Here is a 27,240-nt window from a genome sequence, read left to right on the forward strand (position 1 = left end):
TGCAGATCAATCCTAAATATACTTATGTGGATGTAAACCTAGCCAACTCCAGTGGAATTTGTTTTCTAGAAAATTCTGTTTCAGACCTACAGCTTTAGTTGCAAGGCCAAATAAACACTTTTAATTCATTCATCAGAATGAGAGACATAAATAAATGGTAGCTATCAATTCGGGAAACTGAATGCAGCTACTATGGTATTTCCTAGTAATTGTCATAGTGATATTATGAAGAAGCTAGTTAATTGTTAATGGATACTTCCCTTTTTCTGTCATACATAGAGAAATATCACTTTAAAGGGCATCACATCAGTTGCAGTTTATTAGAACAAAGGTAACTGCTAGGATACATAAATAATGGCCATAATTCTTCATTCTCTGTTTTACTTTTTGAAACACTTTGCGTTTACATCGTATATTTTAGACCACTGCACAAGCAGCTATCAACTTCTTACAATTACAACAGATTTGTTACTTTGTTTTCTTTAGACTTCTACAGTAATATGTAGACCAAAAGATCTGTTAACATTTTTAATGATAAAAATATAGGTTAAAAAAAATTCCAACCAGTAGAATGAAAATATATAATCATACCAATAATAACTTACTTTACACCAGGTGCCCCTGCACTGATTAATCATTATAAATTTGTAAAAGGCACCACACATTAGAATCTTAAAGCAAGTGAGTAAGCAAAACTAAGCAACTTTCTATGAGTTCCTTATTGTACAAGCACAAACATTTTAAGGCAAGTGTTTAATGTGCAAAATACGGAATACAGGTAAAACCAACATTAATACTACATAGTCTTACACCACCTTCTTGTAATAACATTGGCATCAATACATACAGTACATTGAAAACGTTTTCTCTAGCAGAGCTCAGTCTAAGTTTTGCTGCAAATATGGCCCTGATCACAATTAACTTCGAGCTTTTAACATTTAGATTGTGCTGGCAAAAAAGGGTTCACTCTCTTTTTCTTGACTCTTCTTTTAGAAAAGTCCATATCAGTTTGTTCACGATGTCAGGCTGATCTTGTTGGAGCCAGTGGCTGGCTTCTGACAGAATAGTAAGTCTAAACTGATTTTTCACATAAATCTTTGTGATTTCTGCCATTTCAACATCCATAAAGGGATCTCTTTCTCCCCATAGCAACAGAGTAGGCATGGTGACCTCATGGTGCTGCAGAGGCAGGCAACTTTAAAAATAGAATATTTATCTTATTATATCATGACAAATGGGTTTGAACTAGTTGCATTTCACAGCCTGTCACCTCATTCTATGTGAAGCTAATGTAGATGCAGGTGTTATCTGTATCTATATTGCAATGTTCATCCAGGTCTCTTTTTTTTTTAAAGGAACAAGTATTTTATTTTAGAATTAAAAAACATAACAATGATATAGCAACAAAAATATCAACTGGCGCATCCTGTTTTACATTATCTATCACAAGTTCTATACATACATCTGTATAAGCTTTAAGCTCTATTACAGCCACAAAATGATCATTTTTCAATTATTAGCCTTGCTAGTTATTACACCCTTACAAAAATAGGACTGCACTTTTGGTGGTTGCTGGTCTATAGACCTTGCAAAACTGCATGTAATGAAGGGGAACCACATTTCTAAGAGCAAGCCCTGCTTGATTATCCCTGTGATCAATCGGTTATGTTGTTTTAATTTTTCACCTCCGGATTTTCAGAAACCATCCATTCAGAGCATATCCTTCATCCAGGCTTCATTGAACTAGCTGGATCCATCTTTCAATGTAGATGTGAATCTCCATCCAGGCCCACTAGTTGATGTGCATAACTAGAATTGGACCAGGCCTACAGAATTTATACAGTTTCTTTTATTTATTTATATATGAGCTGATAATTCCTTTTATTTTTTAGTATCATGCATCATGGCCCTTAGTTTTATATAAAACCAGTCAGATTTAATAGATTCTCTGAAGTTTCTATGGAATCTGTAGCTTAATTCCACATGTTTACTCAGAACTTTGTTCAATAATCTGATGTTCAGTACTAATGTTGTTTGAAAATGATTTCTTTTTAAGGCAACCCTTCCATTGTTTGAAAACATAGGCTTGTTAACCTAAGGAAGATCCCAGAAAGAAGGTTTCCGATCTCTACTCCCCCCCCCCCCCCGCTGCAGTCACCTGCAATCTCTGAAAAGCTGGGGGAGGGGTGGCGTGCTCCTTAAGAGGCTGGCATCAAAGGTAGGCATGGTTGGACTCCTGCTGAGGGCCCACAAACTGACAGGGGCCTACTGACCAGAGCCTCCTACAATTGCTCCTCCACTTCATCTGCCTTTCCCTATGATCAAGACAAACACGGTGGTGCTGAGGAGGAGGCCAGTAGGTGCCATTTTCTACTTCTTCACTGGCTGCCTGCCTATCAAACAAGCAAGTGGGAAGAATGATGTGGAGGATGAGGAGCAATAGTGGCTGGTGACAATGGTGGTGAGAAGGTAGACTCACTGAGGGAGGCCTCCCAGTAAGGGTATCTTGCCCAAGGGCACCCCAAAACCTGAGCTGGCACTGCTCCTTAAGAATGTGGGTTCACATGTCAAAGGCTGATGGAGGGAGAAGAGATCTGGAAATGTGCCTTCCATAAGCTTCTTTAAATTAACTTAGGATCCAAGTCTGATTTAGGTGATTTCTCCCTCATACAAAACCCTCCATATCACCATCCCATGTTGTTCAATGGGGGCTCTATCCTTTCAGAGAGGCTTTTTGAAGGGCTCAGGTGGCTGCTGGAGAGGAGGGGACAGGGAACGTTCCTTCCATTAACTTTGTTAAGTCTTCAACCCTTACCTGGGAGTAAGTCCCATTGGGCACAGTGGGAGTTATTTCTGAGTAAACATGCACAGGATCGCAATGCAGCTTCACATACGTTAGGATTCAAGCCACTGCCCTGTTGGAGATTATTTGAATTACCTTTAAGGTGTAATCCTATGCATGTTTAAAAAGAAAAAAAGGTCTTCAATTGCCATCCTTCTGGGAGCTGCAACACTTTCCTGCGTGGCTGGCTGGGTAATGCTGGGAGCTGTAGGATGTTTTTCTGTCTGGACACACATAGGATTGTGCTCTTAGGCACTTAAAATTGGATGGTAGGATATTGGAATGTGGACACTAAATGCAATCTGCAGGTCCCAAGTTTTCCTTACATATTAAGCGCTGCAGCCTCCCCTCCAAACCATAAACAGCTTTTTAAAAAAAAAAAAAAAAAAAACTTTGGAAGAGTTTATAAAACCAAATGAGAGGCCACATGTGGAGCTAATTGACAAAAATGAAAGGAAAATCTCAGGTATATGCTCATATATGTGATTCCTCAAAATCATAACCTTTGATTAAAATTTCCACAGGGGTATCTTAAAATGCAGGATAACACTTGATGAAGTGGACTGTAATCCATTAAACCTTATGCCATAATAGATACTGGTTTTTAAGGTGCTACAAGAATCTGTTGATATTCATTAAAATGAAAAGGAAGGCTATGGGTGAGTTTAGGCAAGCAGTTTTACAGGGAAACCACTCTAAGCAGTGAAAAACTCTTCATACTTTTTCACCATTACTTGTTTTTATGAATGTATCCATGTAAGAATCAAAGAAAAGAGCAAGCCTATGCATGTTTACTCAGAAGTAAGCTCTACTGAATTCAATGATAATTACTCCCACGTAAGTGTGTATAGGACTGCAGCCCGTGCTTACTTATTTGGGACTTCAGTCTCATTGATCCCAATAGCATATTACTTCTGAATAAAGAAGGGAAGGATTGCACTGCTATTTTTTATTTTGTTTTTAGTGGAAGAATTTATCGTGTCTATATTTGTTTCACCACATGAGGGCATATTGATAAGAACATCAGAATAACAGAGATTTCCACTTCATAGTGATTCTTGCCTGTTAAAATAAAATTAAACTGCAACTTTTGAATGACTATCATTATCTTCCTTTAGATACTTTCAAATAATGCAAAGTCAACAACCCCCTACCTAATCATCATTTTCTGCACTTCCTCAGTTGGTTCCTGTAATGTTTCTGGACCCCAAAACAGACTAGAGGAAAGAGGATGAGTTTAACATACCACTTTATTCTTAGAAGCCTCTCAGAACCACCTGTACAACAACCTACAGGCCTTTTGGACTGCCTAGGTCATGTGACTTTAGGAACTATCAACTCCTTGATAAATTATAAACACTATTATTACACTATCATTACAAAAGCATATGTGCCTCATTCATGTCTGAGAGGAATCCTAGAATGCTCAACTGAGCTTCGAGTCAAAAGTAGAATCCTTAAAATGGTCACCAAATATTCCCATTTTCTCTTTGATTTACAGAAGGTCCCTGTATATATGAATATTATATGATTGTGGTAATTATTTCTGATTAATATGCAAACTTAATCTGTACCCAGTGACCAAACATCTCAGTGTTCCAACTGTTTGCTTGTGCGCAGAACCTGGTATTCTCAGCTTGACCCAAAAGCATTATACTGACCTGAAAAGGTTTCTATAGTGATTTATGGGACCTGTTAGCGCTCCTGGTTGTGAAAATACATATAGGTAAGCTTCAATGTCTTCCGCTGTAAGCCTACAGCCTTTCTTTCCAATTCCACTGGACTTGCTGGTAAAGAGGTTTTTCAAAGTCTATGCCAAAAATATAAGCAAATAAATAAAATATATTAAAAGTTGCCCAAAATTACTAGGCAACTCTCCGCCATAAGCTGTCAACTTCTCAAATTGAGTAGCAAATGCTTGCGTTTATATTTATTGTTCTCATTCCCTCTATTTCCCATCTTCAGGCTTGAGTGCTGATACTAATGTAACTAAAACAACAATACCCACACCCACAAGAGAGCTATCAGCACTCACAACAGAACCCTGTGGTTTGCCAAAGCATGTCAATTAAAATAATTAACACAAAGGATGTTTTTAAAACAACAAAATGGACAGAAACATATGTTTCTCACTCTGCTATGAAATAGTTCAAATGTGTTAGGGCTCCAGCAACAGAGAAGGAGTCATTCTGTTTCATTTCAGTGTAAAGGATTGAGTTGCCTGTGAGAGGTTCCTCCCTCTGCTGCTTGGAGGAGAGGCAGAGAAAGCCTTCTCACTGGTACCCAGTTGCAAAGTGGGTGGTGCCTAGGCATGCAGCTTGACAGGTTCGTCTCCTCCCGGCTTGGAAGAGAGGGACAGAAAGCCCTCTCACAGCTGCCCAGGGTCCAAGCACCTTGCAGGTTTGACAGAACACTCCTCAGCCTTGCAAAGTGGTCAGAGTCAGAGCCTCATACTCTTTCAACTGATGTTGGAGCTAATGAATCACTCAGCCACGATTCACACTCCCTAGAATAGGGGCCTGTTCAAATATGTATGGAGGGGTGGGTACGCAGGGGGACCACGCAGCGCAGAGCAGGACGCTACCCACTACAAGGCGGGCCACCACCTGAACAGGAAGCAAGCAATGCTATGTGGTTCTCCTACACATCCCCCCTCCATAGATAAATCCCATACATCTGAGCATTCCGGCCTCCTCTGTACCCCGAACTGGCATCCAGCAGCCACTCCGGCAGGAAAAATGAGGGGGGAAATGCTGGCAGCCAACAAGAAAATGTGGAAATGACAGTCACTTTTGCTGGCGGACTCTGTTTGCTGCCATTTTAAAAAAAATTCCACCTTTCCATGCACCCAAACCCATGGAGTTCCCTTCAGACGACACAGGAACCACAGTGGACACCTGCTAACCATCTTGCAAAAGATGATTAGCAAGTGCGGGTCATCAGCCCACAGGGGAGAGGGAATTTCTCCCCTACACAACATGCTAAGCCACTGCGTATCACATTTTTATGCGATCCACGGTGGCTTAGCATGTCATCTGAACAGGCCCTAAATGTAATTTGTAAGAGGGGCTATGTACTTAGCCTAAACTTCAGAACTATAGACCAGTATCTCTTTAGAGCTGTAGCAATGAGATTTGAGATTGGACAACCAAAGCACAGAGCTTCAACAGAGCTTATATGGAAATTGCCGTATAATTTGGATGTTATGGCTAGCATTTTGGCCCAATTCAAAGTCCTACACTGAGCTTTGGGCCTATGGTAACAAAAGCATAATCCATTAGAACACAAACACACACATGTAAGGAGGGGGACATTGTATGAAGCAAGTTTCACTGAAAGCACGCCCTAAAGGAGTGGAGAAGTGGGCAATTAAGTATTGGAGACAATTGTACATGTTGGCTTTTCAAATATGCATAAAAACATAGGAAGATAGGGACGTTTGCACGATGTACATGTCACACAAGAGGACTCTGAACATGCAGAGAATGTGATTTCACCATCAAGTCTGTTTTTCCTCTCCTCTGTTGAGCATGAGTTGTCGTTGAACCGTGAGTTGTTGTTGAAAGATGGCTTATCACGTTGTCTCAACCTAGCTGCGCTAACAAATCATGGTTTGTTAACCACGAACAACTCCGCAATAAACCATGAGTTCTCCTTATGGGTTGTTTGTGTTTAACAACGCATGATTTGTTAGTGCATCTCTGTTCTGATGGATCAGCATAGCTATCTTTTTTTTTAAGTACCTAAAATATTTAACAGGAATGCACAGATATGTGTATCATTCTTAAACATTTGATAAAAGGCTAAGGTTGGCTGACTCAGTGCTAGATCTGTTTGCCCTTATTTTATTTTTTACAATATTAAATGGGTGATTCCCTTGTCAAAGAAAAAATAATTAAAATAATAAGGGCTATTTCACAGATGATACAGAGCAAACAAGTCTACCACTAAATCTGCCAATACATCTCCCTAACAAATATACACATATTTGTGGCATTCATGCTTTAAATTTTCGAGTGTGTCTATATCTTTAAAATAATAAAATATCTTCTGTAAGAAGGGAATCATTTTGAATAGTCTAGCCTAATTAGGCTTTCCGTATCTAATCTTCCGAAGAGCGTGTTGATATAATACAAGCCTTACTTCCATTATTTGTTTACAAGTCTGCATGCTGTTAATGCAGGACTGAAAGCAGAAAAGAGAGACTTTCAAAATGAAATGTATGCTCAAGCCTTCAAAGATCACATTTGAATTAGATGTAAAAAAATCTGACCAGTATGCATCACTTGCGAAAATGGCCAAGCAGTTTGATCCTTTGCATGCTTATTTAAAAGCATGCACCCCTGAATTCAATGGCGCTTACTCCCAAATTAATGTGCATAGAAATGGGCTGCACATGTACAACTGATGTACACATGCTACGAAGACCTTCACATTTATCTGTGTTAACGCTACTGAAATAATCTAATAAATGCTTCAGCATTACAAGTATACCTTTCATTTCTGCATGGCAAGTTTTTCTATCAGTGATACATGTAACATGTTCTCTATCTAGGCACACTCACCTTAAAATCATTTATTGTAAACATAAGTTCAGGAAACCATGGCATTTGGAAGAAGTAATAGTAGGCAGATTTAATCATTTGTGATGGATGTCGTAGAATGTATTCTTGAGAAGAAAAACATGAATTCAAAATGAGAAGCTGACAATTATCATAGATTATGGTAATCTTTCATAACTAGGAATTACTTAAGTTACAGTTGCAATTCTATGCATATTTAGCCAGAGGGAAGTCACATCATGTTCAATCGGGCTTATTCCTAATAAGTGTGTTTAGAACTGCAGTCTTAAATTGGTCCATAAATATAGTCTTAAAGAAGCAAGAGGGAACAGCTGAGTTGTGTATCAAAGTGATTTATTTTGATCTAGCAAACTCAACTCTTGTACAGGACCACTGTTTAGGAATTCACCATGAAGACAAAAGTAGCCAGGAGGACACAGACAGACTCAAAGCAGGAACGTAAGAAACTGGATGTGTCCTGCCCCAAGCAGAGAAGTTAGCAGGCATCCTAATTACTTCTCCATCCTGCTACTGGTGCAAGTGCCTTGCTTTTTAATTCATAATTCTACAGGGGCATTCTAGGCCAGGATAATTTTAAATGAGCTTGAGGATTGCATTCTAAAAAAATGCTGAACCATGCACCTTGCCCTACACATACTGGGCTTTTTTCTTTCTTTCTTTACATTATTCGAGTGCACCAGAATGTGGAGCCAACTTAGGGTGACCATATGAAAAGGAGAACAGGGCTCCTGTATCTATAACAGGTGAGTAGAAAAAAGAATTTCAGCAGGTGTCACTTGAATGCACGCAGCACCTGGTGAAATTCTTTCTTCATCACAACAGTTAAAGCTGCAGGTATCTGGTCAAGAGGGCAGGGCTCCTGCAGCTTTAACTGTTGTGATGAAAAGGGAATTTCACCAGGTGCTGCATGCATACAAATGACACCTGCTGAAATTCCCTTTTCTATACAAATGTTAAAGATACAGGAGCCCTGCCCTCCTTTTCATATGATCACCCTAGGCCAACTATGTGAACCTGATGAAACAGCAGAGCCCGAAAAGTTAATAATTTGTATTTTCAAGTTGACTTCTAGCCAAATTCCTCCCTCCAATTCTGATTTTGCCTCCATTTGCTTTTTCTTATAGAGAACTATGTGCATTATACCTGGGGTCAGGGACCAAGTGATGGAGGGCCCCCACTTATAAATCACCCCAAACATATTACCAAAAAAAGGAGGACAAAAGAGGGCAGTGATTTGCATAAGAATCCCATATGTTAATTTATATGTATATATACACATTTGGAAATCTTAATTGTAATTTTAATAGAAATACAGTACATCTTACTATAGTGTGGAAGATTGTGACCTGCCTGCCTAGTCTGCTGCCCAGATGCCAACTGTTCATGGGCCACAGTTCTGATGCTTCTTTATCTTGAAACTGGAATTGGACACCTTCAAATAAAGGATGCCTTCAAATAGACGGCAGTCCTCTGGCAGCCTTTCAAATAGAGGACTGTCCTCTGTAAAAGAGGACACGTGGCTACCCTAGGCCCCTAGCCCGGACTGCAAGCCATTACCATGAGGGGGGAAATGAGACTAATTTGTAGATTGTGACTGAGAATGTTTATGCAAACTTATTTACATGGAGTGTCAAGATTTTTTGAGGTGTTCTGGAGCTAGTCAGAAGCAGTGTTAGAAGAGAAATAGCAACATTTTGAATTGTGAGCAACTGGCCCAGGGCCCTTTTCTGGAGTAAGTAGAGAGTGCTTGTATAAATAACTCTAGAAAGACGTGTGCCTCCCTATGTGCTATGTGTCCCAGATTCCCTTAGTCCCTGCAGGCGTTTCCTATGGATTGGCAGAAGAAGCCAGTAGATTACGGCAGTGAAGTCCCAGCAAGAAGAAAGGATAACAGCTATAATAATCTGGACCATCATGATCCCAAGAACAGTGGGAGCCAGCGCTGCTGATAGGATTGACAGGCCGCGGAACACATGTGATGTGAGTAAAGGAGTTAGGCCTAAGGGCCCGGACTGGAAGCATTATATTTGGGACTCATTTAGAAGCATATGAAGATAAATTACCCTGCTATCTATATGAATCCCGTTATCTTTTGTAATCTGCATTGAAAGTGTTTTGCCCAGAAAGGTGGCATAAAAATACTTTAAAGGAATAAATAAAATCCCAGGGACAGGGAAGTATGTCTAAAGGTCATTAGTCAGTGCATTCATGTATTTAATCTATCTATCTATCTATCTATCTATCTATCTATCTATCTATCTATCGTACCTATCATCTATCTCATACTGCCATGTTTAGTTATAAATACAACTCAGGCAGACAGAAACATAAGGAGCTTAAACAAAGGCAACTCAAAAAAGCTAAAGGATACCAAACTATCTTCCATTAAAAAAGCAAAAAAATACCCTTTTGTGTTTCTGGACCTGCCTTACAAGTTTGTACTAGCCCCAGAGAAATGCTCCTTGGGCACTGCTAGGGGTCCTGTATATTTGAGCCTCCATTCCAGTCATGGACCTTTTGAATTAATGGCTAGCTGGGGGATGCTGGGAGTTGTAGTCAATACATCTGGAGGGCAGCAGGCTGGGGAAGGCTGGGTTAGAGTGTTCGCTTAGGACTTGAAAGGTCTAGGTTTAAATACCCAGTCAGCTATGAAGTTTGCTAGGTGACCTTGGGCCAGTCACTAATCCGCCTCACAGGGATGTTGTGAGGGTGAACAGGATGGAGAGAAAGAATGAGCTGTGTATACCACCTTGAGCTCCTTGAAGAAGCATCATCATCATCAACTGTACTTGACTTTCAAATTATTATTTTCTTAAATTGGCATCACACATCTACTAAACATGAGAATGCTACAGATGCATGGAATGTTGGATTCCATCCCCCAAACTCACCTGTAAAAACAGAGGGATGGGGAAAATTCACAACAATCAGCTTCGTCACCATTTCTGGGTAACAAATCGCAGCCAGCCAAGCAATCATTCCACCCCAGTCGTGTCCAATCAGCACACACTTGCTGTATCCTGTTGTTTAAAAATAGATTTTTGACAGTCGTTTACCAACAGTTACATCCAAATAAATTATCACATCAAAGGAAATGACAGTAGATGTTGCAGTGTGTTTGCTAGCAATATCTCAACTTCACTTTTCCCCGCCCTTGGCGAATGATTTACAACACCACAGTTAAAGTGATAACTTCTATTAATAAACCTTTTCAAAAATCATAGCTGACAACACAACAAGGTACGGAATTTGAAGTGAGAGATTTCTAATGGACCCAGACTTTCTCCCTTTCTCTTGTGTATCTGGAGTTTCTTTAATTATAAACCCACTTTGCAGGCACATATTTAAAGTGCCTTACAACAAAAGGGGAGGGGGGAAACACTACAAAAATATAAAGTCAATAAAAACAGTTGTTTTTTTCACTCTAGGGAGAAATCCAAAAGGCCTGAAGGAAAAAAGTAAGATTTTACAGCCCTTTAGAAATGCAACCAAAGAGCAACAGTTTCCAAGTTCTAGAGGGAAGGTTATTCAACAGTACTGGAGCCACAACAGTAAAGGCCCTGTGTCGAGAGAGAGATGTTCATATTGCATGAATAGATGGTAACTGAAGCAGGGACTGTTTGATGAATGAAAATGGCAGGAGAATTGGTATCGACAGAGATGGCCCAACCCTAAAATAAGAATGCAGCCTGCACATCAGATGTAACTGACATAAAGCCGTTCTAGCAGCCGATTTATCAGAAAGCAAGACAGTGTCCAGGATGACACCAAGGCTGCAAACTTGTGTCGAAAGGATAAACACTACCACAGTAGATTTAACCTCTCCAGGGTTCTTTTGCTTTACTGTAGGACATGACCTTCTGTGCAAGGCTTGACGCCTAAGTTGAGATAACTGAAAGACACCCACCCTCTTTCGAGGCACTCAAAACATCCTGCCTGGGTCAGCTGCCTCCGTCTACCTAATGATATTGCCACCTTGAATCTCAGTGCCTTCCGATATATGCTCACAATATCACTATTGAGCAAATTCTATGGGTTCATTCCAAAGATACCTGCAGGTGAAAGAGTAAAGAATCTCTCAACTAATTCCAAGTTCCCATGCATGGTTTGCGTGTTTTTCTTGACCGTCAACCCATCCCATACAACGTGCCCAAAGGGGAAACTGAAGGGAGTCACAAAGCAGCCTGAGATATAGCTCAGGCCAAAGGATCTGTTGTTCAAAGTGAAAAACAAGCAAACCCATTTGTGGAAGCCTAACATAATTGTTTTAAAACCAGTTGCTGTACGCAGCCAGAACCGCATGCAGTCATTTTGTGGAGATGCATGTTTGCATCCAGATCCAGGTGTGAATAGCCATTTGTGACAGATAATAGAGGTGGGCAGTGATCAGTCTCCTCTCTCCTCACTAGTTCCCCTATTTGTTATGCACCAGAGTATCCTGCACTAATTTCAATCCCTGCGGGGGGATCGGTTTCCCATGTGCAGTTAGATCCAGTGTGATTTGTGCATGTGGAATAGCTACTCCTGACCGTGTGCCTAGAGTCCCTATTGCATGCACAGTCCATATGCTGCATTCACTGACTCAACATGGCCATGTTGGCTAGGGATGAGCTGGGGAAAGGTTGGAGAAAGCCAAATTAGTTGTTCTATACTCTCAACTGCTTAGTCATTTGTTATCTTCCAGAAGGAAGACAATGGGTTGTATCCAATCTTAGTCTAGCTGAAATTCCATTCATTTCAGTGGATCTACTCTAAGTAGGACTAATATTTTCGTGAACTGCCCAAAGAGCTCTGGATATTGGGTGGTATAGAAATTTAAAACAAACAAACATTGGATTCACCCCAATACTGTGGGTTCCCTCCCTCGGAACGTCTACCCTCTTACCACCATGGTCACCAGCTGTTCTTGCTCCTCAACTTCTTTCTCATCACTGCTACCACTTGTTTGCTTGCCAGGCAGAGAGCCAGTGAGCAAGTAGGTGGTGGCATCTACTGCTCCTCCTTCTCACCATTTCGCTCTGGTCTGGGCCAGAGTGAGAGGCAGGTGAACAAGCAGCTTGCAATGGTGAAAAGGAAAAGCAAGTCCAGTAGGCTCTTGTCAGTGGGGCCCTGCTGGGGTGTGGGCTGTCGGCAGGAGCCTGACATTGCTAACCTTGATGCTGGCCCTGCTCGAATCCAACCCATTGTCTGGAAAGACCTCTTCCTTGGAACTCTCAGCAGGTGAGCGCGGCATGTGCTGACATGCCATGCCGAATCAAGAACAGAATTTGTTAAATAGATCAAAGATCACAGCTTTAGAAAAACCAAACACATTTGCCTAAATTTGATTTAAAGTGAGAAAAACAGCACACGCTACACATACGCATACGAACAGGACTTTTGTTAAACGGAAAAAAGGACTTTTGTTAAAGGAGAAAAATATTATCATCAGAAAGGAAATAGCTACAGTAGGTGATAATAGCTAGATGGTAAGTTCAGAATTATTATGAACGGGGCAGCAGGACTGCTATTAACACACCAAGAGACTCCAAGATATCCTTTATATCTGTAATCAGGCAGTCTAGCTTGTAATTCTCTCGGTGGCCAGGAGCATCTGTTTCTCCGTAACCTCTCAAATCCAAGGCCACAACTCGGTATTCGCTCTTAAATTCCCGCATTTGATGACGCCAGGAGTACCTAGTAAATAAGAAGAGAGTTTTACTTCACAGTATTTAAGATGTGTAAACTGGATTATTTTTCCTACATTTGAAAAAGCAGCTCACGCAGGAAACACAAAACTAAAGACAACAGACACGTAATAACAGTAAATAACATTTAAAAGGAACATAAAAATAGGAATATCAAATCAAAGCACCTTTCAGTAAAAGATCCATTCAAAAAATACAAGGTTGGCCATAAGAAAAATTCCCAAATCCATATTAGTGAATGGATTATCCCAACTCAACCTTTTCGTGACCTTTGAGTTGGCCTAATAAAGGTATTACAATAATATGGATTTTTGGGCTGTTCACACAACACGCTAACCCACACTCAGTGACTGAGTGAGGGTTGTTTTGAACCATGGGTTATCATGTTGTCTGAACGCAGCCAGGGAGGCTTGTTAACATGGAGTTGGCTTATTTTCTTGAACAAGCCACCTTGAGAACTCATGGTTTGTTGTTGGGTTGTTCACGGTGGTTAACAAGCCACATTGCATGGTTAACAAGTCATCCTGGCTGCGTTCAGACAAAACGATAAAACACCCTGAAGAAAATGTGCTATGTTCAGACAATGGTTCAACAAACAACTCACAGTTCAAAACAACCCACATTCAGCCAGGTGTGGGTACGGTGTTTTGTGAACAGCCCCAGATTAAAGCATAAATGCCTGCTGGCATAAAATCTCCTTCACACACTTTCCTAATGATTGTCAGCCCAAATTTAGCATAGAACTGGGAACAATACGGATCCATATTTGTAATAATGAATTCAATGAAATCCCACGAAGTGGTATCGTTTAAGGATTTTTAATACTTTCTTATAAAACCAATAAAAATAATTTTCAAAATATGGATCCTGGTGGACGAGACCAAAAGTACTGAAGAAAAGTTGGTACATTCACAGCACCACCAACAAAAAGGCATCACTTTACCTCATATTCCCTTTCAGTACAGATGCTGGGAGAGCATCCTTTGTTAAGCTGAAGGATTGGTAATAGTCCAGCATGATCAACTGAAGTTTCATCAATGGGAACTAATGGAAGGAGATAGTACTCTGTTACGTGAGACTCTCTCTCCAGATTTAATTTGCAATTTTGAATTTGGAGATAGAGGAGGGAGCTGTGAGTTGGACAAAGGTGAAGCATGTTGGGGCACGAAGCTTTCGTTAGGAATCTGAAGGGTTAGCAGAATTGCTGCTATCTGCAGGAGTATGCTCTTTCAGTATGCTCTGTCTTTGTATTTGGAAATAAAACAAATTACAAAGACAGAGTAAGACTCCATTGCTATATCAACCAAAGGAAAAGACTTCATTTCTGTACTAGAGTTAACACAGCTACTTCAGTGGGGACTCAACAACTGCTGTTCTTTGCTTTGCTTAGCTTTTCTTTTATCTATTTAGCGGGAATGATCCCTTTTGAAGACGGACATTTCTGGGCCATTGCCTCCCATCACGAAGTCATTTTCATGAAATCTGTGTGAGCACATGTGGCTAAGTGCTAAGGTATCTCTATTAAATGGTTATTATATGTCCTGGCATATTTAAATAGGGTACTGACTTGACTGCAGTAATATAAAAAGAAAGCTTTCTTCCTCATGTTTCTTTCTTTAACAAACAACAACACACAAAGGACTATTTGGACCAGAAAAAATAGGCCTCAAGAGTAATCTGATGCATAAGGTTTAAATCTTTTTCAAGAGGAAAAATAACAGGATAACATGTTTACTCTGTAAGCAAAGGTAGACATGTAACAAATTAACTTCAACACTGATATTCTGCAATGTCATCTCCATGCTTTATTTATTGATATGTCCTTTATTCAGGCAACCTCAGCTATCTTTTATCAAAGAAAATTAACAATGGTTTGGTACCCCCATATATTTTTTACCAGTTGTATTCTTGGGTAAAATGTGCTAGAAATGCATTATCTAATAGAAAATCTAATGAGAAAATAAATTTAATAAGCAAAAGGTGCATGAGATGGAATTGTATTCATTGGTATATATTATTTATTATTTAAAGCATTTATTTCCTGCTCTTCAGATGAAAAGACTCCCAGAGTGCCTAACTTATCAATAAAAGAAAGACAATCCCAGCCCTGAGGCTTACAATCTAAAAAGAATACAAAAGGAATAAAAGGATTGGAAGGGAGAAGATAAACAAGAAAACTCAGGCACCAATTCTTAATGTAATGAGGGGTTTAGACTTCTTTCTGTCTAAACATGCATTAGATTGCACCTTAAATGATTTAAAATATGTTAAAAGGGCTTGGGATTTATTTTAAACAATTTTTTTTTGAAGAGGCCTTGCATACCTCTCCACATCCTGTTTACCTTTCTGTATTTTCAACTTTGAATAAATTACTGGATATAGGTTTCTATACTGCTCATGTATGTGGTATTTTATGCAAAGCCTAAATAGGTAGGCATGTTTAATCTATTGTGGCAAAAACAACAAAAAGAGTCTTGCAGCACCTTAAAGACTAACACATTTATTATGGTGTATAAGCTTTCTATAGTTCATGAAAGCTTATTCCGTAATACCTTTGTAATGCAAAGTCCTTTACGACAGACCACTTAGATATTCTTTATTTATTATGCATCTGTCATTCGGAAACTCTGAATCTTTCTCTCTCCCATCCAAACAATGACTGTGCTGAAATTTGATTAGCTTTAACAACAGGAAAGCATCATGGTACCTCAATCCTCTAAATCTAAGCCCTGTGGGCCAAATTTAGCCCTCTGAGGTACTCCACATGGCTATTCCCCTTTCCCCCCTCTTTCCCCAGCCCCTCCCCTCCCGTGGCCCCTCCACTTTTCTCCCAAGCACCACTCAGTTTTTCCCCTCTCCTAAGACTTAATTGCTGGCAGTAATAGCTTTAAGGTAAAACATGCTGATATTTCTTAGCCCTGCCCCCTTCTCCCTTCGGCACTGCCCACCACTGGAGAGTGGGCCCGGAGAGCATTTCCAAAACAAAATTCGGCCCTTGGGCTGAAAGAGGTTCAATAGCCCTATTCTAGATTCTCACATAACGTTGTGCCAGGTTCTTCAGCCAAACAACAGCAGAAGATCTCACGAGCAAAACAGTAAAAGTAGGGTGACCATATGGAAAGGAGGACAGGACTCCTGTATCTTTGGCCCTTTCTACACTTAAGGGTGTAGAGAGGAAGGGAGGTGGGGGCGATCCCGGACTTACTTGCTTCCGGGATCATCCCTGTGTGTCTACACTGAAGCACATTGGGCGCTGTTTAATTCCTTTTATTGTTGTGTTTTTAAATTGTGTTTTAATTGTTTTATTAATGTTTTAACTAAGTTTATTTTAATCTTACTTTTATATCTGTTAGCCACCTTGAACACCTTTTTGGGGTGGGAGTGGTAGAAAGGGGTATAGATCAAATAAATAAATAATAATAAACCATGTGTGCTAAAGCATTCTGTATATGAGAATCATTCTACAAATATGGAATTGGATTGGGATGAAGTATCTCAGGGAATGCTTTCTCCAGTGTGAGCCTCCCCACATGCTGAGATCTGAAGTAGAGGCGCTGCTCAGTGTCCATCATTTGGTGTTGCATTTGCAAGACTGGCATGTACTGGGATGCCTTCTCTCAGTATTTGCCCCAACCAAGCGGAATGCCCTCCTATAAGAGGTTTGATTGGCCCCATCAATAGCTTCGTGGAAACAGACAAAAAATCTATTTCAGCAAGCCTTCATATTTGGTCGGATATGGCTGCTTTTTACTGCTTTTAATTTTACTTTAATTTGACTTGGCATATTCTCTTGTTTTGCTTAATTGATTTTAGCCATGTTAGGATGTTTCTATGCTGTAAATCTCTTTGTAAATTAATTAAAAAGCCATGTATACATACTGAAAAATAAAAAAGAGCATCCTGTATTACACATAATGCTAGAAGGGACTTTGGGACAAGCCAGAAGTGTCTACCCTGCAGTTTGGCTATGAAGCTGGGAGTCGAAATCTCTACGTTTATCACTAAACAGACCATATAAGACAGGAGTAAAGCCATCCTCCTACACACCCTGACCTAGTTCGTACATAAAGTTAACCTATGTTTTTAATTTTAATTTTTTTTAAGAAGCCTTAACAACTAATTAGAATAAAATAAAAAACAGGAGAATTCCTTACGGCACTTTGGGTTTTTGAAAGAAAACACAGAAGTTCCCCAAAAGATGTCCGTCTAGAAAGGAGGTTGAAAGAGAACTGAGGAGATGGGTGGGAACCTACGGACATGCATAGTGGATGTTGGGGGAGGGGTTCCCACCCAAAATGTTTCCTTTGACTATGGAGGTTTCCCGAATGAGTTCCGAGCAGGCGCAAAGCCCATATATGTGTTGCACAGAGACCACAAAGAAGAACTTATGGTTTATTTAACCCATGGTTTGTTACCAGACCCAGGATTTGTCTGGCAGACAATCAAAGAAACCATGATTTGTTTTCTCAATCCCTAGGTTATTTCCCTCTTCCTTTGCCTGCTACCTCCCTGTATCCCAAATGCCTTTATGGCGCTCTAATACTACCATGTAGAGTGGTTGGGGGTTTTTTTACCACTCCTGTCCACTGCCTCTGTAGCCTGAAAAGACAGCCCATAAACAACACACAGGTCTGGGTTCACACATAACGTCAACCCATAGTTTAAACAACCCAGAGTTCACAACCAAACAACAACCCATGGGTTCTCTTTCTGCGTTGTTCATGATTAGCACACCATGATTTGTTAGCACAGCTGGGTTTGCACAACGCAATAACTGAGAATTCAACAACCCACAAGTATACATAGATTTAATCCCCCTGTCCACCACAGCAGGGTCTAATACTGAAGTGAACCAGCTGGGAGGAGTCCTCAAGTAGTGCAGCACAGGAAATTAAGGTAATGGAAGGGAAAAGTTATCGCTCTCATCCCCCACTCCATTTGGTGAAAAAAGAATCTCCTACCAGTGCTTTATAACAAAAACGCTGAGGGCATGTTTACAAATATGCACATGTATGGTTTGGCCCTTCGGCAAGTAGATCAGTTGCTTAAACAAATTCACCAGAATTCTTATTAAGATATTCAGCACTACCTGCCATGATGTTTATGCTGTTATCCCTGCATCTAGCAGAGACTAGATGACCTTCAAACCCCACCCCACCCAACTCTATGAGCCAACTGGTTCATGGCTAATGAACTAAGTGATTTCTGAAGGAGGGAATACTATTACAGCAACACAACATGAAGGGAAAGGCCACAATTTTGAAAGAAAATTCTTTATTGTAAAAATAGATGTTCATGATTTATGTTTCAAATTCTAACTCCTCATAAGAGATAAAATCTATATGTCGATAGTTACAAGCATATATAAATGATAAAGCACCTAGAACGTCTTGGAAGTTGATTGTATGGTAATCTATATTACAGGCAACTTCTAAAGATGTTTTGGAAGCTTATAAGAACTGATATACAGATGAAGAAAGAGAGTAGAAAACATGTTTGGATTTCTCAATTATTTGGAAAATAAATATTTACCTTTACCTTTGTAATTGTGGTCTTCTTTCTACAGTGAGGTCTTTCAAAACAAAACCAACATGTCAAAATCCACTAAAGATGCTAATCTGGTTCATGTCACCAAACAGCAGAGTTTTGATTAGGCTTACAGTTGAAATCCTATGCACAGTGACCTGGGCATAAATTCCATTAAATTTTCTTCTGACTAGACAGACATGCATAGGATTGTGCTGTAAACATCTTTTAGTGAGTGTTACATGGAATTCCATTAGGATTTACGTTCCAGTCGTGTGTGCCAAGTGTACGGTAATAACAGTGATCATGTCTTCATTATCATTACTGACAACAGTTTCTATTTTTAGAGTTCTTAGACGAAGTGAAATAAAAATAAACAACAATAGTAACATGGATTTGCTTACTGATCTTCCTTATGCAGTACGTAGAAATGAAAGCAAATGTGATATAAATTTATATAAGGAAAGCAAGCAGGGATTTTTACCAGAACTCTGGAAAGCCATGAAGGAGCAGCATAAGTGGTTTACCCCTCTCCCCAGCAGCCACATAGTGGAATCTCAACCCAGAATCCTGGAAGTGAAAAAACAAAACAAAAAGAACTTGCATTTTTATAATCAGGGATAAATACTCAGTTATCTGAGCATTAATAAGAGCTTTGTTCAATTGACAGTTTCAATATAGGACTCAACAACTGTCACAACGATTGGTCCAAAAGTACAGGCCTTCTCTGTACCAGTAAGCCTGTTAGGGTGCAATGCAATGCTTCCCCCCTTCCTACCTCCCAATGTCCTTTCCTTTTGTGTCATGTTTTTTTAGATTGTAAACCTGTGGGCAGTGACTGTCTTAAAAAAATATTTTTGTAAGCTGCCTTGAGATCCTTTTTTGGTGAAAGGGAGGAATAAAAGTGCTATAATAAATAATAAAAAACTGTTTAAACAGAAAAAATGTCATACTCTAGCTATACTAGAGTGACTAGATACAAAAGGGGGCAGGGCTCCTGCAGCTTTAACTGTTGTGATGAATAGGAAATTTCACCAGGTTCTCTCTCTCTATAAATGACACCTGCTGAAATTTCCTTTTCTATACAACTGTTAAAGATACAGGAGCCCTGTCCTCCTTTTCATATGGTCACCCTACTCATGGGAGGAACAGAGGAAGGGAAACAAACGTTAGGGCCGACTGTCCACTTTATTGTGACTTTGCACAAATCAAATAAGCAGATGAACCATGGAATCCTACACATGTCTACTCAGATGTAAGTCCCACTGAGTTCAAGGGAGCTTTCTTCTAAGTAAGGGGGGGAATAGGGTTGTAGCCTAAAGGATCTATATGGCCCCTCATTCCTGGTTTAGGCACGAATGGTGGATTGCAAGGAAATACCTGGAAAAGAGAACTACTTGGAACTGGTAACAAAATGCTTTGCAAGCTCCTGCATTCTATCACTCTGTCAACAATAACAGATTGTGTTAAATTAAACCAGAGTATACATACCATAGGTTGGATGTTATATGATCAGTGGTTACTGAACAAGTTTTACATAGTATTTATTTATTTATTTATTTATTTCTAAACCGCCCAATAGTCAAAGCTCGGTTCACAAAAATGAAAACCACAACATAAAATATGGAACCTTAAAAACACAGTATAAAAGTACAACCAGAATAAAACCTAGGAGCAATGCAGAGATTTAAAATACAGATTCAAAACACAGAGCTAAGAGACTGATATGCTAAAATACTGGGAAAATAAAATGGTCTTCACCTGGCACTAAAAGAAGTACAATGTAGGAGCCAGGCAAATCAATCTAGGAAGCTCATTCCACAGCCAGGTGCCACAGTAGAAAAGGCCCTCTTCCTGGTGGCCACCCGCCTCACTTCCTTTGGCAGGGGCTCACAGAGAAGGGCCCCAGAAAATGATCTTAGGGTCCAGACAGGTACATATGGGAGGAGGCAATGCTTCAGATAATTTGGCCTCAAGCCGTAGCAGTAGCTCTAGTGGGCCATAGTGGTATTCAGTGAAGTATTTGCACATTATTTCTTATAGTATTTCAGATAAACAAACAAACTCTCTGGTGAGATTGCTAATAAGGACACCAGCCTGGCACTTTGGATCCTTGTCTATTAGCAACTGTCTTGAGAGCCTCTATTCATTTCATGCCTGACATCAGGCAGCTGCAAGTAAGAGGCTAACACTCAGCTGCAGTGCAAGAATGTGTCACAGGATTTTGCTCTGGATAATTAAGGGAAGTTTATGTGGCTGATTTCTGCATCTTTGTCATGTTACATTTGCGGGAAAATGAATCTTCCAAATCACTTTAACGAAGGTTAATCTCAAAAACAAAGTCAAGTGTATTTTAAAACCGGTGTAGGTATACTAGCATTTCCATACTGCTGGTTTGTGAAGGGGTTAAGGATCCTCTGTTAAAGATCCCTACAGTCATTCCTTCACAGAAGTACAGTTCCCACAATTCTTTGGGGGGAAAGCCATGATTAAACCAATGTACATTTGTGGTGTGTACATATGCATAATGTGATCATTCCTCTCTATACATACCCAATGCATTGTATATATGCGCTTTTAAAATAGGAAATATGCTCTTATCAAGAAAGATATAGAGAAAGAAGCAGGGCCAGCCCTCCCCTGAAGCAGGTTGAAGCACCTGCTTCAGACAGTGGAGTGGGAGTAGAAGCCCCTCCACCCCTACCAGGAGGGCTTGCTGTTGCCCTGGCAGCTGGTCATCCACCACAACATTTGCTGCAGCATGAAAGGGGGACCGCTGAGGTTCTCCACAGCAGCCACCTGCTTGGCAAAGCTAGTGGGTATTCCAGAAAGACCGGCCAATTCCACTCTCCTGCTGTGACAAATGCTGCGCAGAAAGAACGGCCATTAGGGATCTTCAAAGTAGCTATCTACTCTCTGGCCTGTGCTGAAATTCCTCTTAGTGGAAGCCAGAGGACAGGAGAGCTCTCTGTAGAGCTGCATTGGCCAGATAAAGTGGCTGGTGTAGCTCTTCAGAGAGCCAGTCAGACCCAAATACCTGGCTCTAAGAGGGTCCTTCCGCACAGACAGGCATTGTGGCAGGGAGTGTCCCAGGGCCAGGAGATCGCCTGTACCACAGCTGACCACAGAAAGTGGTTGTGCACCAAGTTGATTAAATGGTACCTGTGAGGGTTTGTTTTTTTTCTTGTAAATGCAGGAAGTATGCTTGAAGTACATCACATGGAAAGTCACATGAGAGAGCCAGTGTGGTGTAGTGACTAAAGTGTTGGACTGGGAGTCAGGAGATCCGGGTTCTAGTCCCCACTCAGCCATGGAACTGGGTGACTTTGGGCCAGTCACAGTCTTTCAGCCCAACCTACCTCACAGGGTTGTTATTGTGAGGATAAAATGGAGAGGAGGAGGATTATGTATGCCGCCTTGGGTTTCTTGGAGGAAAAAAGGTGGGATATAAATGCAATAATAAATAGAATAAAATAAAAATGAGACAGGTCACATGAGCCCTTGGCTCCAGGTATTTTAGGGCCCTTGGTGCGTCTACTGCATTATCACCAGCTCCTATTGCTCTTCATTCTCTTTCTCATTATTGCTACCACTTGCTCACTTGACAAGCAGAAAGCCAGTGAGCATGTAGGCAGTGAAATCTACTGCTCCTCTTCTCACCATCACTGTTGTTTTGGACCAGAGCAATAGGCAGGCGAACGAACAGTTTGCAATGATAAAGGGGAGGAGCACGTCAAGGGGATTCTTGTCCAAGGGACCCCTGTTGAGTGTGAGCCCTTGCCAGGTGCCCAATAAGACCTACCCTTGACACGAGTTCTGAGACAGATGACTGAATCAATATGTGAATACCTGAAAAGTATTCAGCAACAGCTTGTAAAGCAGTTCATTAGACATTCCAAGTGTATGCAATTGAGTGCCACTGCATGGGAGAGGGGAACCCAGCACTTTTACCATGGTGGTAGCAAGGCAATGGCAGAGGCTGGTTAATACAGCATTGTGCAGGTTCAAATCTGCCAAGTGGTTAGCAGGGCCACAGGATAACAAACCATTGCATGTTCTCTTTAACCGTATGGGTTGGAGCCAAACCTACTAATGCTTAGAATAGATTGATTGAAATCAATGAAAATTTAGTTGTTACTAACTTTAGTCCAATTGAATTCAGTGGGTTGTATCCAACATTAGTCCTACTTAGGGTAGACTCATTGAAATGAATGGGACTTCTTAGACGAATATGGGTACAACCCAATGGCTTTACCCCACTGGGTTTAATCTAAGCATTGCTAGATCTGGATTCAAGCCATTGCTTGTACATACCCTAACACAGGGTGGGCAGACACACCTCCCAATGTTTGAGCTTTCAACACCCAGAAGCCTCTGCCAGCATGGTGAAAGGTCAGGAATGCTGGGACTTGGAAGTCCCAAACATCTGGAAATCTACTTTCTGCCCATCCCTGCCTTAACAGGCTGGTCTCCCATCCCCAGAGCATGGCAGCTCATTTGGAAGGAGGTTTACTCCCATCTTGCAAAGCTCTTCTGATTGCAAGGGCTGCTTCATTCATTTCACTGCAGGATGTAGATCATCATGAAAATTTCTTTGCATGGGGCTCCGGGTTGGGATATTTAAGAATAATAGCTATATGACACACCATTGTAAAACACAACATCATAGTCTCTAAATAAAGCTGTTTTTTGTATGCTTGAACTTTAGATATACAAAATAAGCTTATTCCAGCACTCTAGATCAGCTCTTTATGGTCTTATAGACTTAGTGTAGATTTAGAAATGTCTATTCTTTCCTTATAGGGATTTTCTCCTAAATGGCTGATAAGTAAACTTATTTCATTTCCATTGTAGTTAAGGGCATTTCATATTGAATTCACTAACTGACTGGATGTGTAATTCAATTAAACATATTAACAGTGCTTTATATTTATAATCACCTTATCCTGTTTTGTTATATACTGCTAATTCATTTTCCCAGAGAAAAGCTTAACAACACTATATAAGTGATTAAGTACATCTGGAAGTGCTAACTCTCCAAGCAATTTTTCTTCCAGTGTTTAATAACAAGTGTGTGGAGTTCTTAACATGTGGACATTATTGTCAGTACTGCAGCGTTCAAGCTCTTACCAGCAAACTAGAAGGCAATCTACTTAAAGTACAATCCTATGCATATTTAGACATATAAAATTCCTACAACTCCCAGCATGCCCCCACCCAGCATGGTTAGCTGGAGAATGCTAGGAATTGTTGGACTTTTTTCTGTCTAAACAACGCGTAGGTTTATGTGCTAAACCAAACTTTACTGGATGCAGTAAAGGAAAGTGTTATGCCCTCATGGCTTACGTGGGCTTCCCAGAGACACCTAGTGTTCACTGCGGAGAACAGGATACTGGACTAGATGGATCTTTGCTCTGATCCACCAAGGCTCTTCTTATGTTCTTATAATATGACCTATTTGTTTAGTCATTTCTTTTCACCTAGGAGTGGCCGATGCATGGAAGGACATGAATGTCTCCTGTAGTTTTTAAGGACAGAAGTACTTGCTCCACAGTACATGGGGTGCCACTAATAGTGGATTCCACAAGTCAAGGTCCTTGCCTCCCTGTTCCAGCCCTGGCACTATATACAATCATTTATCCCATGTCACAATGTCTTCACATTGCTTATTGACCTGTGTTAATGTATTGGATCCCCCCCTTTAATCGGTTACAGTTTTTAATTTTTTAACATGTTTTTTTATTTTACTGTAGGTTTAATTCTATTTTAACTTTTGTAATTTATATTTACGTGTTTTAATTGTACATGTTTTAATCTTGTAAACCGCCTTGAGTCCCAGTACTGGGGGAAAGGCAGGATATAAATAAATATACTAATTATTGGATCATGCCCATTCTTCATCTTTGGCTGCTGCTGGTGGGGTTGGGGAAATGTGCAACAGGATAATGTCATGACGAAGAGTATTTGTCATGTTAGCAGGGGAGAGGGTTTATGGTCTCCTCATGCTACCCAAATAGTAGTATAGATAGGAAATGAAATTCTACTTGTGCACTTTTTCACACCTCTGCATGACAATTTGTTCTTGCCACTCTAATGCCTCCAGGAGGCATTACGGTATCTGTTGTTCTGCGACCGATAGAATGTCACCAAGGAATAGCACATTAGCAGGCCTTCTCAGTAGTGGCACCTACCCTCTGAAACACTCTCTCGTGAGTGGCTCAAGAAGCAGGAACAGTGGGAAGCTTCAAACGCCTCTTGAAAACATATTTGTTTTCACAGGCTTTCCCTGACCTCTAATGGACAACGAAACTGTTCTATTTTATTGTTGTTGTTTTAAATGGTTTATTATTTCATATTTTATTATATATGCATTTTAGTATGAACTGCTAAGACATTTTATTACATTAAGTGGCATAGAAATCTCATGAATAAGTAAATAAATGGTTTTGGTTTTTATGTGATTTGGAGAGGTGGTTTTGATTTGATTTGGAGAGATGAATGTCACTGAAGCACTATCAAATCTCAAAACAAGGATGTAGCTCCACACTCCAAAGGATACATTTGGTTCAAGCAGGGCAAGATTTTGCCTTGGGACTAAAACATTTCAGCTCCCTTGGAAGAGCTCACGTCCTTTTTTATGAGTAGGAAGAGTGCACATCACCCATACTTTTTTAAAAAAAATTAAGGAGGGAAGAAGGGCACCACAGCTGCATTCTCACAAAAAAGCTCTTCTCCATCTCATGGACTGGATATTGCACTATAAAAACTCAGTACTTGCAGAACTGCCTTACAAAGGTTAACGTAGTTAATGGGTAGGTGGCTTGCATTTAGTTAGGTTCTCTGAGTTCCCTCAAAGAAACTACTGAAAGGTTGCGTAACTTAAGTGCATTTGCAAATCACTTCAACTTCCTTGAATGCATGGCCTCTCCTTTCTCATGTTTGTTTAAATTAAGATCTTCTTTCAAGGCTAAAACGTTTAGTGATTTAAGACTAGAATGTCAGACTGCTAGTACGACTGACTTGCCCTCCTTCTAAGGTTGTAGCAGTCACCCCAATGACCGGCATAAAGATTCTGGTTTCAGCACATCTAACTCAAACAGTGCTTAACAGAGACGCAGTAAATAAAATCAACGACAGACCAGAGCACCCACAAACTGTGTTCCCGCCAGTTGGGGGTTTAAAACGGATTCCTGCTTGCAGCCCCACGCCCTGCTCTCTTTCCTATACCTCCCCCCAGGTATTTCAGTGGTCGCACACACAGGGATACAGAACCGAGCGTGCGCACACACCACCGACCCACAACAAAGTGGAGAAAACCACGACCCTTCTCCTTTCATTGGCTGTTCGTAACCTACATTCGGTCTTGTTTTCCAGCAGCGTCCATAAAGCTGGGAGATAAGGAAGGAAGGAGATGGGGAGGAGGGAGAATAAAAACAAGGCAAGCCCCCATCTGTCTGTGCCTGCGCTTGTTTTGCAGAAAGACAACTGCCCGTTTGCCTTTGACAACAGAAGTCAGCTTCCCACCCCGGCAGTCAGTCACCCCACAAACACACACACACACACACACACACGTTTGTGGGGAAAGAAGATGATCCTCCAGAAAGCCCCCTTTTTCTTTTCTTTTTTACCTTGATCCTGACATAGCAGTGAGTTCCCAAGGAGGGGTCATTGAGGCAGCCTGGCGGGTTCTCCCGGATCAACCACTGGAAGGTTTTGCCTGGCCTCGTGCCGAGGCTCCACAAAAGTTTCAGCAGCTCGAGGCAGGCGCAGAGACCGCAGTAACTGTACACCAGAGCCCAGAAGAGCAGAGAGCCGATTGTCACCATCAGCCTGCCGGGGATCACGCGCAGCCAGGAAAGAAAGCCGGGCGCTCGCTCGCTCGCCCTCCGACACAGCTTGGACCGCGGCGACGCTCGAGCCTCCGATCCCCCCCTTCAGGGACAGCAAGATGGGCTCTGCCAGCAGGAGGGCAGCGCGGCGGCGGCGGCGGCAGGAATCAACAACATCATCGCGGCGGCCGCGTGAATGGAGGCGCGCAGACCACACCAGCTGGAGGTGGGGGGGGGGCCGAAGATTGGAGAGATGCAGAGAGAGAGAGAGACAGGCAAGCGCGTCTGCCGCACACACGCGCCGGCTGCACGGAGGCAGAAGCTTGGCAGCCACCGGGAACTGCTCAGGCAAGCAGGCCTGCCAGAAACTGCCGGCGCGGTCACAATGAGCCACGGCGAGCGAGCCGCGCGCCTGATCCGAAAAATGGACCCGCATTTCTCTCGCGCAACTGGGACTTTCCCCCATCCGCCCCTTATTCCCTTCCCTCTCTGCTGTATTGCGAGAGAATGCTGCATATAAGAAAGAATGAAAGCCAGACAGAGTGCATTTCACGCAGAATGCAGGCGCAAAAATCCAATTTGGGCCCGCAGGGGCCTGGTTCACATGTGCACGCGTCTCACTCGAAGTCTGCCACGTGGAGCGGCGAAGGGCACGTGTGAAAAGACGGATGCGGATTGAAAAGCAGAGGCACAGGTGCTTCTGGGGAACAGTTCCTCGTTGCCCCAGCATTATCTTTGCCGAGGCAGCCAGCCCCTGAATAGATAGCAGACAT

General features: G+C 41.3%; 1 protein-coding gene across 1 annotated transcript; it reads right to left on the bottom strand.

Annotated features, from left to right (window-relative positions):
- Nucleotides 1-310: 310 nt before the first annotated feature.
- EPHX4 (epoxide hydrolase 4) lies at nt 311-27,240 on the bottom strand. Its single transcript, XM_063133306.1, has 8 exons — nt 27,089-27,240; nt 26,267-26,570; nt 19,123-19,208; nt 12,944-13,101; nt 10,317-10,445; nt 7,408-7,511; nt 4,504-4,652; nt 311-1,195 (listed from the first exon to the last, which is right to left on the bottom strand). Exons 1-8 carry the CDS (start codon nt 27,238-27,240, stop codon nt 964-966), a joined length of 1,314 nt encoding a protein of 437 aa, XP_062989376.1. The 3' UTR covers nt 311-963.

This window comes from Elgaria multicarinata, chromosome 1, assembly GCF_023053635.1.
Source record: "Elgaria multicarinata webbii isolate HBS135686 ecotype San Diego chromosome 1, rElgMul1.1.pri, whole genome shotgun sequence".
NCBI lineage: Eukaryota > Metazoa > Chordata > Lepidosauria > Squamata > Anguidae > Elgaria > Elgaria multicarinata.